This window comes from Nematolebias whitei, chromosome 19, assembly GCF_014905685.2.
Source record: "Nematolebias whitei isolate Nwh7 chromosome 19, NemWhi1, whole genome shotgun sequence".
Taxonomy (NCBI): Eukaryota; Metazoa; Chordata; class Actinopteri; order Cyprinodontiformes; family Rivulidae; genus Nematolebias; species Nematolebias whitei.
In genome coordinates, this window is record NC_056516.1 from 26,037,605 (window position 1) to 26,052,881 (window position 15,277).

The window sequence follows — 15,277 nt, forward strand, 5'->3', positions numbered from 1 at the left end:
TTTTAAGACTCTGACCCTGTGTGGAAACAGTGTACGTCTCAGAGTTATATAAATGGAGGGTGTGTAAAGTGTGCAGGCGGTTAATCAGCGTAGTGTTCAAAGGTCAGAGCCAAATGTATTCATGAGTTGCAGCAAAACTGCAGCTACACAAACTCCTCATTTCTTTCCATTCTTCCGTGCACACCCCTTTCTTCACCTCTTCTCCACCCTCCCCTCCACTCCTCTGACCCCCACCCCCTCCTCCCTCTCCCAGCAGCAGCCAGTGCTATGCTCCAATCATCTTTGCTCCTCTCCATCTCTCCTCAGCCTCAGCAGCAGCTCACCCCCCCACCCCCCACCCCACTGGAGCAGACACTGGTGCAGTCTCGAGCCATACGTGCACACGTTCGTTGTGTGGCTTCCTTCAAGACGCCTAACATTCGAGAGCACATGAGCGTGCGCCGTCGTGCTGGAGAATGTGCGAGTGGAGCATCCTCTGAGCTGAGGAGCATGTGTGCTGATTGAGAAGCGGCGTGAGGATGCACGGTGGGCAGGACCTGTCGTGATCACTGGAGTTAGTGGTGTGCTGTACTTTACACCATCTTCCTGCTCCCTCCGTCCAATTCGGGTGTCTCGTGAGGACAAAAACTGCTTTGATGTCCACCTCACCTGGTCCAACAGACGGGAGCCAAAGGAACTCCTGTGAGTAACTTGTCTGTCATAATTATTAATAATAATAAACATGCGTACAACATCATGGTGGAAAAAAAATTGGCTTTCAATCAAAGATTTAATTAAAGCTTTTTATTCTAATAAAGCAGAATATGTAAGTTACACCTATTGGCTTTAATTTGGAGGAAAAGATGTGTGAAGGGGGGTAGCATAAATTCAAGACACTAGGTGTTTCATTGGAGAGATCATAAAGTCAAAGTGTATGAGTAGCTCAGAGTGCTTTGAATATTGTGTAATAGAGGAGTGTGTTTGTGTAGGTGCATGCCTAAGTGTGTGTGCACATTCCCTGGAGTGCCTCCAGCTGTACATCTGTTGGAAAGGTGCTTGACAAGCGAGCCAGCTGGATCCTTTCACTCAGAAGAAAGGACTGGATGACACACTGGTGTCATTCACTGCTGTCAAACTGAGCTGGTTCTTTTATTTTATTTTTTATTTTTACTTGATCCTGCAGTCGGTGCAGTCTGCGAGTGTTTAAAAAGAATAAAACAACTCTTTGTTTGCATAAAAAAAAAATAATAATTCAGGCTGTAGATTATCGCAAAATGAAAATGTCCTGTTTGCAACCCTGAAGAGCATTCTAATAAAGGAATGTGGGTATGTGATGCTAAGGGGTGATTAATAGGATGATGTGACTCATTTATATAGAGTTGAGTGGGTGCATATAGACAAATCTCGTCCAAACTCATCCACTCGCACTTGGATGCACAGTGCATCACAGCTGGGAACAGGCAGCTCCTTTTATTGCTTTTGTTATCATGCCCTCTCCTACATCTAGCTTTCATTCCCCTTCTCCCCTCTGTTATTTTCTGGGCGTTATTTATAATCCTAGCTCACCCGGAAACTGCTTTGTGTGTTTATCTGATGCGTTAATGATCACAATAAAAACATTTCCTCTCAGTAGATGCTCATTGTGGGTGTTTTAAATTGCAGAATACATTCAGTGACTTGACTGCAGCTCATCATGTCATGCTCTTACTTTACATCGTACTAGTTTGTTCCCTGTCACGGCACATCCATGGCATTCTTCTTTACAGAGCAGCGCATTCAAGCAGAAATATGGAGAAGCTCCAGGCTACGATTGCTGATTTACAAACCACAGAGTTACATAACATCTGAGGAAACAAGTTCATGGTCAGAAAACTAAAATCTTAAATAAATAACATAATCAAGCTGTTAAATTATTCACGTTTTCTTATATTAGCATACCAGAGACAGAGTAGTTGCAATAATTTGATGCAAATCACTAGCTGTTTCCTGTAACAATTTTAATCTTTACAATTACAAATGTGTACAACCCAGTGCAAACAAGTTGAATTGTTGTGCAAAATATAAATACCAGATTTTAATTATTTTCTAATCTCATAAACCCATATTTTATTGACAAATGTAAAACAGTAAACACACCAAATGTTGAAAATAAGATTTTTCTTTCATGTTTAGTACAAAATTAAGGTAATTTTGAATTTTATGGACAGGACAACAAAAAGCTGTTAAAGTAGTACAAACAATAAAATGAAATAAAGCAGCTAGAAGAAGCTTTTTGCAACTAACTGGGTGAGTTGACAACAGGTCGGTAAGAGGAGTGGGCTAAAAAGAAAAGCTGGATCTCTAAAAAGTAAAAAGATGGGCAGAGGTTCACGCGTGTGCAAAAACTAACAAAAATGTTTAAAAATAGTGGAACAGTTTCAGAATAGTTTCTCCACCAACAAAAAAAGGAAAGACTTTAAAAATTTCATCATCTACAGTTCATATCATCAAAAAGTTTCATGAAGCTGGAGAAACCTCTGCTGCGAGGGTGAAAATAGTTTTTTGGTGATCTTGGTGATCACTGTATTAAAAACAAATCTGATTTTATTCTGGACATCCCTGCAAGCCGAACGTTTTGCATTCAGACAAACTGACATGTGAATTACTCTAAAGAGGAGAGGGACCATCTGCCCTATTATTAGCACACAGTTCAAAATCCTGCTTTGCTGATGGTATGGGGGAGCATTAGTGCCCGTGGTATGCGCTGCTTACACATCTGGAAAGGCACCATCAAAGCAGAAAAAGTACAGGTTTTAGAACAACACATGCTCTCAACCAGATGGGATCTTTTCCAGGGAAGACCTTGCATTTTTCGGAGCATGCATGCTGTGTCATAGCAGAACAGTTCAGGTACTGACCTGCCTGCACTCCAGACATCTCACCAAATGAAACATTTGATGCATCATTAATAAAACAAAACAGACAAAAAACATCAAAGAAGATCCAGGACAGGACAAGATTCCTCTTCCAAAAACTCCATGGCTGGCCTCGGGTCCTGGATACTTACAGACTGTTGTTAAAAGAAGAGGGTGTGCTTCACAGCTGGAAACGTGACCCCGTCACCATTCATTTTTAATGGTTTGCATCAGTTTAAACATATATTTACTTGTTCCATTGTGGAAAAAAATATGGGTACCACTTTACAATAAGGCTCCTTTTATAGATGGCTACTATAGTTTATAGATGCGTTATTAATTCCTCTGTAAACACTATATAAATAACTGCTTATTATGCATTAAGGGTGACAGACAAAACTGAGTCCAGTTTCTTGCCAAATATTGAGCTAAATATGTTCATATATTTCATCTAGATTTGTTATATTAAACATTTCAGTCTAAGTTACTACCTTGTGAGCACAATAAGCATTTATAAACCTATTTCTTTAGCATATAATATTATACTTTATCAATGCATTTTAAGTATCTACAACTAATATATCCTAAAAAAAGGTTTACAAATGTTTATTGTGCGTACAAGGTATTATTCTGAAATGTTTAATATAACAACTCTAGATGAAATATTGGTGAACAGATTTGGCAAGAAACTGCTCAGTTTTGTCTCTGTCACCCTTAATTAATGTATAACAAACAATTATTAATGATTTATAAAGTACAGTAATTAATAACATATCTATAAACTATTTATTAACATTTATAAGGGGAGCCTTATTGTAAAGTGTAGCAAAATATGGGTTACAAGATTTGCAATTCATTGCATTCTGTTATTTAAATTATGTACAGCGTCCCAATCTTTTAAAACTGCGGTTGTATTTAGTCAAACTTTGCGTATACACGTGTGTATTTTTATGGTATACAATGAGTATATATTTTTTATTACCTTGAGGTGTAGTAGTTTTCTTGTTGTGGTGCAGATCTCTGCTCCCTTGTCCTCAGTAAAGCAACAGCAGCACCTGTCACAGAGATGGATGTGCTGTGTCATCACTTCCCTCACCAAATGATAGCTTGCCTCACAACTCCTCTGATCTCTGATCCGCTCACCTCACAAAAACACTTTTCCTCCTTCTGTCACCAAGTTTCATTTTTTTCCCCTCCATTTTTCTGCTTCTTTTAGCCTCCAGTGTCTAGTTTCTCCTTTAATCCCCTCTCCGCTGTCCCCTTGTCCTCCTCCTGCTTGGTCTGGGCACACATGAAACTTTAATTGCATGTAAATCAAAGCACTGCAGAAATAATTAGTCTTTTGTGCTGCTTTAATAAGAAGGGTCTGGACTGTTGAACTGCGACAGGCTCCCTCACCGTCTCTGACAGCCAACGCCACAAGGTAAACTCAGCTTTTAACTCTGAACAGGAAAAAAATATTTTCAAGATTTACTGATCTTTTTCACTTCTTGAAAATCCTTAACCATAAAAGTCTCAACAGCAGGATTTACTCTGCTGATAAAGTGAAGAGTGATAAGATAAAACTCTGAGCAGATGGCAGCACAGAAGGTGCAGAAGTGTTTCATGTTCTGCCTAATATTAGATTTAGCTGAAATGTTTAAACTCCTGTAAATGAGTGCAGATTGAGTTGTGTCCCTGGTGATGCTCACAGGAGATACTTTCATCTGCACTTGCAAATATTTCTCCAAACTCCTCTGTATTACATGAAGAAATCACAGCTAGTGCTGCTAATTGGCACATGGAAAAGAAAGATGCAAACATTATGTCAACACAGTGGCTGTGCACGAAGATTTGGAGGTTCATTGTCACGTTCCCTTTGAATCTATAAGAATGACTGAGTTCATTGTGTGAATGTTTTTGAAGCATTTGCACTGTTGTGATCCAGTTTTTTTTTCCTGTACGTTTTTCTGCATCTTTCTCGTTCTGCAATTTTTGTGCTATCAAATCATCAAAAGGTTTAGCTCTTTCAAGAGAAGGGTGCTATGACTTTTGGTATTGATGCAACTTTGGCTTTTTGAAATATTTAGCCTTTTCTGACATTTTTTTCTAATAGAAAATGAATTGAGCTCATTTTACATCCCTGACATCTTTAGATCTGTTTACAACCTTTAACTGCTCCTTTCACATTTTGTTCTGGTTCAGCTTGTTTCAGCTGTCTTGTGCAAATTTAAACATTTGTCAGCTGCTTTCAGCTGTTTTTTTCAGCTGTTTTGTGCTTTTTTCAGATTCTTTCTTTTACAATATTTTTTGTGCTTCTTTAACTTCCTTCTGGTAATTTAAGCTTGTTATGCTCCTTTCAGCTTATTTATGCATTTCAGCATTTTCTGCTATTTCAGCTACTATTTAACTGTTTTCATGCTAATTTTAGTTTTTTTGGCTAATCACATTTTTTTGCATTTATTTAAACTTTTTCAGCCTAATTTAGCAAAAATGTGCTCCCACCATTCCCCTTTGGTAACAAGTTGCTTTCTGTTTTTTTAGCTACTTTTCAGCAGTTTTTTTTTTTTTTGTGAACCAGCTTTTTCCAGATGATTTACATTTTTTTGTGCTCATTTCTGAATCTTTCAGCTTAATTGGACAAACGTGTTATTTTCTGCTTTGTTCTGCTAATTTAAGCTTCTTCTACCATTGTAGCTGTCTTTTTAGCATTTTTGGCTAATTTCAACTGTTCAGATAAATTCAAGATTTTCATGGTAATTTCAGCTACTTTCAGCCTAATTAACTTTTCTCTGCTAATTTCAGCTTATTATGCGCCTTCAAGTTATTTCTGCTACTTTCAGCTTTTTCTGCAATTTCAGCTACTATGTAGCTCTTTTATGCTAATTTAATCTTTGTCACCCAATTCCACATTTTTGGGACTAATTTCAGCTCTTCTTCTTCGTTTAAGCTTCTTTATTCCTTTCCAGCTACTTTTCAGCTTCTTTTAGCTAATTTCAGCCTTTTTTTAAGCAAATTTCCTAATTTTTGTGTTCATTTCTGTTTATTTAAACCTAAATAATCAAATATCTGTTCTTTCTGCTTCTACTAACTTAGGCTTGTTCTTCCATTTCAGCTACATTTTAGTATGCTTCTTTAGCTACAGTGCCTTGCGAAAGTATTCGGCCCCTTGAACTCGTCAACCTTTTGCCACATTTCAGGCTTCAAACATAAAGATATAAAATTTTAATTTTTTTGTGAAGAATCAACAACAAGTGGGACACAATCTTGAAGTGGAATTAAATTTATTGGATGTGTCAAACTTTTTTAACAAATAAAAAACTGAAAAGTGGGGCGTGCAATATTATTCGGCCCCTTTACTTTCAGTGCAGCAAACTCACTCCAGAAGTTCAGTGAGGATCTATGAATGATCCAACGTTGTCCCAAATGACTGATGATGATAAATAGAATCCACCTGTGTGTAATCAAGTCTCCGTATAAATGCACCTGCTCTGTGATAGTCTCAATTATGTTCAAAGTGCAGAGAGCATCATGAAGACCAAGGAACACACCAGGCAGGTCCGAGATACTGTTGTGGAGAAGTTTAAAGCCGGATTTGGATACAAAAAGATTTCCCAAGCTTTAAACATCACAAGGAGCACTGTGCAAGCAATCATTTTGAAATGAAAGGAGTATCAGACCACTGCAAATCTACCAAGACCCGGCCGTCCCTCTAAACTTTCATCTCGAACAAGGAGAAGACTGATCAGAGATGCAGCCAAGAGGCCCATGATCACTCTGGATGAACTGCAGAGATCTGCAGCTGAGGTGGGAGAGTCTGTCCATAGGACAACAATCAGTCATACACTGCACAAATCTGGCCTTTATGGAAGAGTGGCAAGAAGAAAGGGATTTCTCAAAGATATCCATAAAAAGTGTTGTTTAAAGTTTGTCACAAGCACCTGGGAGACACCAAACATGTGGAAGAAGGTGCTCTGGTCACAAGAAACCAAAATCCAACTGTTTGGCCACAATGCAAAACGATATGTTTGGCGTGAAAGCAACACAGCTCATCACCCTGAACACACCATCCCCACTGTCAAACATGGCGGTGGCAGCATCATGGTTTGGGCCTGATTTTTGTCAGCAGGGACAGGGAAGCTGGTCAGAATTGATGGGAAGATGGATGGGGCCAAATACAAGACCATTCTGGAAGAAAACCTGTTTGAGTCTGCAAGAGACCTGAGACTGGGACGGAGATTTATCTTCCAACAAGACAATGATCCAAAACATAAAGCCAAATCTACAATGGAATGGTTCACAAATAAACGTATCCAGGTTTTGGAATGGCCAATCGAGAATCTGTGGAAAGAGCTTAAGACTGCTGTTCACAAACGCTCTCCATCCAACCTCACTGAGCTCCAGCTGTTTTGCAAAGAAGAATGGGCAAGAATTTCAGTGTCTCCATGTGCAAAACTGATAGAGACATACCCCAAGAGACTTGCAGCTGGAACTGCAGCAAAAGGCGGCGCTACAAAGTATTAACGCAAGGGGGCCGAATAATATTGCACGCCCCACTTTTCAGGTTTTTTTTTTGTTAAAAAAGTTTGACACATCCAATAAATTTCATTCCATTGTGTCCCACTTGTTGATTCTTCACAAAAAATTAAATTTTTATATCTTTATGTTTGAAGCCTGAAATGTGGCAAAAAATTGAAAAGTTTAAGGGGGCCGAATACTTTCGCAAGGCACTGTAATTTCATCTGTTTTTCAGCAATTTCTTGAATAAGCGTTCACACTGCATTTTCACAGGAAATGCAATTTCTCTAGTTGTCTTTATGGATTGATCTCGTTTCATATATGAACCTTTTCTTTAACTAAACTTTTAGCATATAATTTATGTTTCATCTTGACTGACCTCCCTTTTTGGTGCTGGCTGGCATGAATATTAGTTTTGACACTTTCTTTTCCCAATATTGAACATTGCATTGCATGCTTTTCAAAAGAAGTCTTTTTATGCACATTTGCTTCCTTTATGGTTTGTTGCACTCCAACAAAATCTCAGGCAGGATCAACAACTCAGACTCCAGAGAGGTGAATGAAGGTTCAATTTTTAGTATTTAGTATGTACCTTTTTTGCTCACGTGTGATTTATTTTCTGTCGCTTTTCCATCACTCTCATCCACATTGAAAAACAGGTTTTGTTGGCAAACCTGGAGAAGTAGGCTTAGCTCATCACCCTCAGTCAGTTTGAAGGAACATTTCTGTCACTATGCATGCTTTACAGATTCAGTATATTAGAACGGCTGCCACGGAGAGGGAACGAGAGAAATGAGACAATTGGAGACAACTGATAAAAAGAGAATAAAAAGTAGGGAGTATAACCAAGAGAAAAGAATAGGGTAGAACTGAGAGAAAAAAAAAAATATATATATATATAATATTATATATAAATAATGAGAAGCGGCAGTGCAAGAGCAGAAATGTGCAAAAGGGAAAAAGTAACTTGGGGATCAGGTGGAAATGAAACAACTGGGAGAATAAATTGACACAAAATTGATTCAAGTTTGATAAAAACAGAGTACTTTAGAAGCAATTTTTCAAATGACTGAGCCAGTAGAGATGATAAAACAAAAACATAACAGAAGAATAAGATGTCTGTAAATTAGTACTAGTTGTGGCACCACGGATGCACAAACGGGAAACATTTCTAGCCCCCTGCTAAATACAATGATGTTGCATTTAATGAATGACGGTAAAACAATCAAATGCAATATGTGCCATAATTATTTTAGCTGCAGCATAAAATGTTGCCACATGATTAGTCCCTTTATGATTTCAGTACACCCGAACTTGTACTTATTGCTTTTAGAGGTGTTGTCCTCTACAATTATACAAATTTATATTGTTGGGGATTCAGTTACAACACTAAAGAAAAAAGGATTTTCATATTAATACACATGTTGGTGACTACCGGAGGTCATGGTTTAGTTAAAGCCTCACTGTGATCGAGTAATGATAAGCAGCTGAATAGCTTCAACACGTCCTTTGACCAAATTTAAGAGGAAAAAGATGGAAATTAAAGATGTTGGAAAATCTTAAGTTCAAGTTAAAGTAGATTTTATTGTCATTTCACCACATGTGGTAGATGAGGTGGAACGGAATTGTGTACACAGCATCCCAGTTACATCCAACAATAGCTGAAATATAAAGTATAAAAAGAAACGGTAAATAAGGATCTAAGATATAAATTAAGAAATACACTAAAACAAACACCAAATGGTATGCTAAAAGATCTGAAATACATGCTAAATACTAATAGTGCAAAACAATACGCCAAACAACAGCAGCATGAACATGAGTATGTGAGCAGATGAGTACGAATGAACACAGCAGCGTGAAATAATCAGCAGCATAAGATCAGTAACATGGCTACAGCAGCACATCACCAATCAAAGTGGCATTAGTGATTTTTTTTTTTACAGTGGTAATCCTGATTAGGAGCATCAGGGTAGAAGCTGTTCCTCAGTCTAGTGGTTCTACACTTAATGCTCCTCAACCTTCTGCCTGAGGGGAGTGGAGCAAAAAGTGTGTGTGCTGGGTGAGTGGGGTCCTTCATGATGCAGGTGGCTCTCTTCCTGCATCTGGAGGTGTAAATGTCTGTGAGGGTGGAGAGACTGACTCCAACAGTCTTCTGTGCAGCCTTCACCACTCTCTGCAAAGCTTTTATTTCTGCAGCTGTGCAGCCTCCATGCCACATGTTGATGGTAGAGCACAGGGTGCTCTCCACTGCACACCTGTAAAAGGAGGTGAGGACTGAGCTTCCCAGACCAGCTCGTCTCAGCCGTCTGAGGAAGTAGAGTCTCTGATGAGCTTTCTTGATCAGGCTGGTGGTGTTGTTGCCCCAGCTGAGGTTGTTATTCAGGTGTACACCCAAGTACTTGTAGCTGGAGACCACTTCCACCACAGATCCTCTGATATTTAGTGTGTGTGTGGTGGTGATGGTGGGGGTGGGGGGGGTGGGGGGGGGAGTATGTGTGTTTGCTCAATCTGAAGTCCATGACCATTTCCTTTGTCTTCTTCTCATTGACGTGATCTGTAAGTTATAAGTTCTGTCTGGAACAGGTCTCTCTTGTAAATGAGTCTTCGTGGCTCAATGAGACTAGCCTGTACTGTATAAAGGTTGAATTAAGGTTGTTCTTCCTGCACCAGCTCTCCAGGTGTTCCACTTCCTGCCTGTAGCTGGACTCATCATTGTTTGTGATGCATCCCACCACTGCTGTATCATCTGCAAACTTTACAATATGACAGCCTGGATGGGTAGGTGAGCAGTCATATGTGAGCAGGGTGAACATGAGGGGCCTTAACACAGAGCCCTGAGGGGAGCCAGTTAGAACACGGTATAGCAGCCATTTATCAAAGAAGCTGGTAAGAGCTCAGTACATGTTCAGAGATTTACATAAAAATGCTTTGAACTGAAGGAACCTTGTTCTTATAATTTAAACCAGTTCCCACTCTTTTTGTTTTACTGCAGAAACTGTGACTGTTCACTTTCTTGCTTTGTAGCAGGAACTTTATTTGCAAAGAGATGTAATTGTTGCAAAAAATATATTGTATGTTGATTGGTCTCCCTTCATTTTTCCTATTTAAAGAACATTTGTATTCAAAACAGCAGCTTCTTATGCTACTGGACATTTGCTCACACTTTCCAGTGTTGCACAATCACACCAGTATTCTGACCGTGCAAATGCAAACCAATGAAAACAGACGGATCTTAAAAGCCTCGGAGAAATATTTTAACTGCTTGGTTCAAAAACACAAACGTAAAACTATAAATAAATAACGGAAACAAGACAGAAATGTTTGCCCTTTTTAAATACCAGTTTCCCATTGTGTTTAGTATCCATGTATCCAAAATATTTTGAACAGGGTTCACGTTTTTAAGGCATTTTAAAGAATTCAAAGGTGATTTTGTTCTCAACTAGCTACAGCTGAGCAAACTGACAATAATTACTGTCAGTTCATCTACATCAGGTGCCTACAACCTGCAGCTCCGGAGCCACATGCAGCTCTTATAGCGGCTCTTTCAAGCTTTGACCAAAACTAATATAAAACTGAATTTTATTGGTTTTTATATAAACAAGAAAAAATGACCAGTTTTAGCAGTTTTCCTGTCATTTCTTTGGAAAATATGTGATTACTGGAACAAGTACAAGGAGTAACACATACTCACTTTAACTTTATGCTTTAACATATTTTTATCCATCCATCTATCCATCCATCCATCCATCCATCCATCCATCCTCTTTACCTGCTTCTTCCGTTTCGGGTCCCAGGGGTCACTGGTACCCATGTTCATCAATCACTGTGTGAGAGATCGAGGACACCCTGGGCAGGTCTCATCTCATCTCCATCACAGGGACACATAGAGACAAACAACCATTCACTCTCTCTCTCTCTCTCTCTCTCTCTCTCTCACCTAGGAACAATTTAGAGTTACCAATCAGTCTAACATGCATGTTTTGGTCTGTGGGAGGAAACCAGAGTACCCGGAGAAAACCTACGCATGCACGGAGAGAACATGCAAACTCCACCTAGAAAGGCCCCCGGACCAGGATTTGAACCGGGTCGACCAACTTGCTGAGAAGCAGCAGCTCTACCAACTGCGCCACCGTGCTGCATAGGATTGCATAGTTCATAGTTTTTATGAATTAAAACAAACAATCCCCATCTCTTTACAAGAATCTAGACTTTCATTGTCTTAAATTGTAAAAATATAAATTATTAGATATTTTTAGCTTTATAACGTCACCCCTAATGGCCCCAAATCCCCCTCCAACAAATCTAAAGTTGCCCATGGGCCACCAGTTGATAATCACAGTTGTAGCATGTTGTTGCGGCTCTGAGCACTTTTAATTTAGTGAACAAAGGTGCAGAATGACACTTTTGATCATAAAGGTTGCAGACCCCTGACCTTCATACACAAGCAAGGCAAATCAAGTATAAACTGATTAAAAACTGCAGGAAAAAACAATTCATACAGAATATTCATTTATTAGTAAATGCAAAAAATAAATACACAAAAGGATAAAATGTAAATGAGTAAATGAGTGGAGATCTGGAGAGAGAGCAAATCAAAACCAATACTTTATTTTGTCCCCATCATAAAGTTGTCTAATTTTTTTTACATTTGTTTTTGTGTTGCAACTACAAATAACATCCCCTGCTTGCCATGCTGAGAAATTACATCTGTAACTGTTGGGCTTGACAAAATAATAAATACTTGAACATGGAGCAAAATGACGAGGACAGCACTGACTCATTGGTGATTTTACACATGGGGGGTTGTGGCGTTTTCTTAGACTTCAGGGTTACTTCAGCTGTGAAATAAAAACAAGTTAAATTAATCTGAACTCAAACATCCTCTCAAATGAGACTTCATCTGATGGCAAACAGGACCTTAAATAACAGCTTGCCTTGGAGTAAGAGATATAAAAAAATGTTGTTTTCAAATTAAAAAGATGTATTTTCACTCATTGATCTAAACGTTTTCAGCCTTTTGGCAAATCTAATCAGTGTTTCTGTCTTGTGTTCTGGTCACAGATGGTTTAAAAATGACATTTTCCATCCTGGTGTGATGCACCTCAGCAGGTGGGGGTATCACATTCTTTCTCCTCTCCTCCCACTCCTCTGGGAAACAGAGAGGGAGAAAATAGAGAGCAGTGATAATTTGGTGAGACAGCTAGAGACACTCTAATTAGTCCAAAGTTGGTCCCATAGTATTTTTAGGCATAAAATGCGATGGTACGTTATGAAGCTTATTTTTTTGTTTTCCAGCAGGATGACAGGTTGTTCTATAGACACTAACTTTGTTTGTTTTTGCTGTTTTTCATGTTAAGGTGTTTGTTGTGCGCCTACCGAGCTGCGCCACTGTTCTATATGTTTTACTGATAAAAGTGCTCTGAACTTATCTCTGCACATTTATTAACTCCGAACTTCCGAAACATCGGTGCCAGTTGGATGTAATCACCATCATGACTTTTATATTTCTATCTGAATCATGGCTTAATAGTTTGTTTTTCGCAGAAGGAATGAGTCCCTCAAAATCCCCAAATTTGAGGCTTAGCCCTCCTGAAGGCGTACATGCCCGCTGCCTTTCATACCAGTTTTAGTCTATACATTTAGTTTAATTAATTAAATTAATTAAACTAAACACTAATAGACTAAATTAATTAATTTAGTCTATAATCTATTAATACACACCTGCTGTGAATCTGGGATGTGTATGTTTTTATTGTCTTATGTCTCTATTTTGTCTTATAGCACAGCACTTTGGCTAACCCTGCGGTTTTTAAAACATGCTATAGAAATAAAGTTGATTGATTGACTGATTGGTATTAAATTAATGCTGGGCACTACTTTCTGCAATATTTCAAGACGTCATGCTCTGAGTGTGTGTTGTGAACGACTCTCGGCTACTACTATATCCGATGAACTGAGCTATAACCTTTTTTGTGTTAAGAATTATTAGCTGTGGCAGCCATCTTTAATTGCTTTAATTCCAAACTTTAATCCCTTATAGATGTACAGCCATTGATTACTTTCCGAGAGCTTCATTGAAATGCGTCCAGCAGTTTGACACAATTTGCAAACAAACCCAGCTGACTCCATGTTGACGCTTTAGGCAAAAACGGATCGTGCTCAGAGATGAGTTGTGGACAATGCTCAGCTACTACCACTCTCACACAGCTCAAATGCTGCAAAACTGACTGAGTTACAGACAATTTTGTGATTGTCAGGGTCAGTTGGCTGTGGCAGCCATCTTCAATCAAATTGACTTCAAAAAGTAATTTGCTGCAGAGGTACAGCCAGTGATTACTTTCTGAAAGTTTCATTAAAGTTAAAGCCTCCAGACTGGGAGCAAGAAATGAAATGTCCTGGAACATGTTGTTCTGAAGGCTTCGTGGATGGAAAATGAACCCAACCCCCTCCCCCCCCCCACACCCAACATTAGACATTTAGTGTTTTTTTTACATCTGGCTCAGCTTATTCTGATTTCATTGTCGTTAAACTTTGATCTTGAGTTGAGTTTGATTGAGATCAATCGATGACGATGTGAAAGAAAAAAAAACGTGTTTTAAAAGAACTTTCAGCCACGCATTAAAAAAAAAAAAAAGTCATAACTGAAATTGTCTTGGTCTGATTAAAGATATTCTTTTCAAACTATAAAATATATTAATTTACAAATCTGTTCACGGTGGTTTCGTGAGGGCTGCCAGTTTCTAGTTTGTGTTCATGCAGAGATGCAGGGAGAGTTGCATCGTGCTCACAAAGGCGCACACACCTCAGTCATCCAAGCTTTCAGCTGATTAACAAACAAGCACAGGGTCTTAAGCTCTTCCATACTGCTGTCAAAGGCAGGACGTTGTTTTGTGTGCAGACTGGAACACAGGTTGAAGTTGCTGCTCCTCCTGTTCACCTCTGAGAAGGTGAACAGCTGATTCCAGAAGGGTTTTTTTTTTTTTTAGACAATGCAGCTCAACTTTTGTGTGAACCTGATTAAACTGACTGAACATCTTATTTGTTCAATAATAAGTCCTGAACTTTGCTTATCTGATGCTTCGCTGCTGTAATGTCGAGCACCTCTCTGATAACTAGCGTGTTGAGCTGGTTTACGTGTCTTGGAGTTCTCTTATGTAATGATCTATATCAGAGGCCAATCAGACTCAAACCTATTTAAAATGACACAAAGTGCATCTTTTTTATTCCTCTCTTCTTCAATTTGAGTTTTTTCCCCCGCCTCGCCACATTTCTGTGATTCTGGAGGAAATCTATCTTCATGCAGACATGAAAGATATATCTATTTTTGGATTTATTTTGTTTGATAGTGACAGATTTTCCTCTTACGGTGTGAATAAATAGGTATGTGTCGGAGCAACTTGTGTAACAAGGCTTCAGGATGGGTGTGTGTGTGGGGGGAACAAGGACTCTGGTGTACACACAAGCTGAGGAGCTGGAAGTTGGATGCAACAAAACAACAGATGGACTGTCCGTCACTGGGGCAGTAATCGGGTGTTTCATCCCAACGGTGTGATGTTTTCATGTCTCTTGAACAGAAACCGAACACGCTGCCTCATGCTGACTGTTCTGCAGTGCCAGAGTTGTTGTATAACAGACCGCAAAGTCTCCAGAGTATGTTCAAAACATAAACTGAGACACTTTTATTTTCTGTAAATGATTGGTAGCAAGCTTAGTTTAGTTTAGCATTGATCAGGAGACATTGGTCATGTTTCATTCAGTTGTAGAAAATGGAAAACAGTAGTTCCTTGTTTACTGTGGGGGTTACGTTCTGGAACCTAAGTGAAAATCCATGAAGTAGCAATGTTATAGTTATATTAGTATATATATATATATATATATATATATATATATATATATATATATAT

The 15,277-nt window shown here is 38.8% G+C and overlaps 1 protein-coding gene across 1 annotated transcript in view; it reads left to right on the forward strand.

Annotated features, from left to right (window-relative positions):
• The first annotated feature begins 547 nt into the window (after positions 1–547).
• The window catches only part of dtnbp1b (dystrobrevin binding protein 1b), a 42,910-nt gene continuing 28,180 nt past the window's right edge, over positions 548–15,277 (forward strand). The window contains exon 1 of the mRNA XM_037692853.1: positions 548–681. Within this exon, the coding sequence (XP_037548781.1) occupies positions 636–681 (46 nt within the window). The 5' untranslated portion in view covers positions 548–635. The remainder of the gene's footprint in view (positions 682–15,277) is intronic.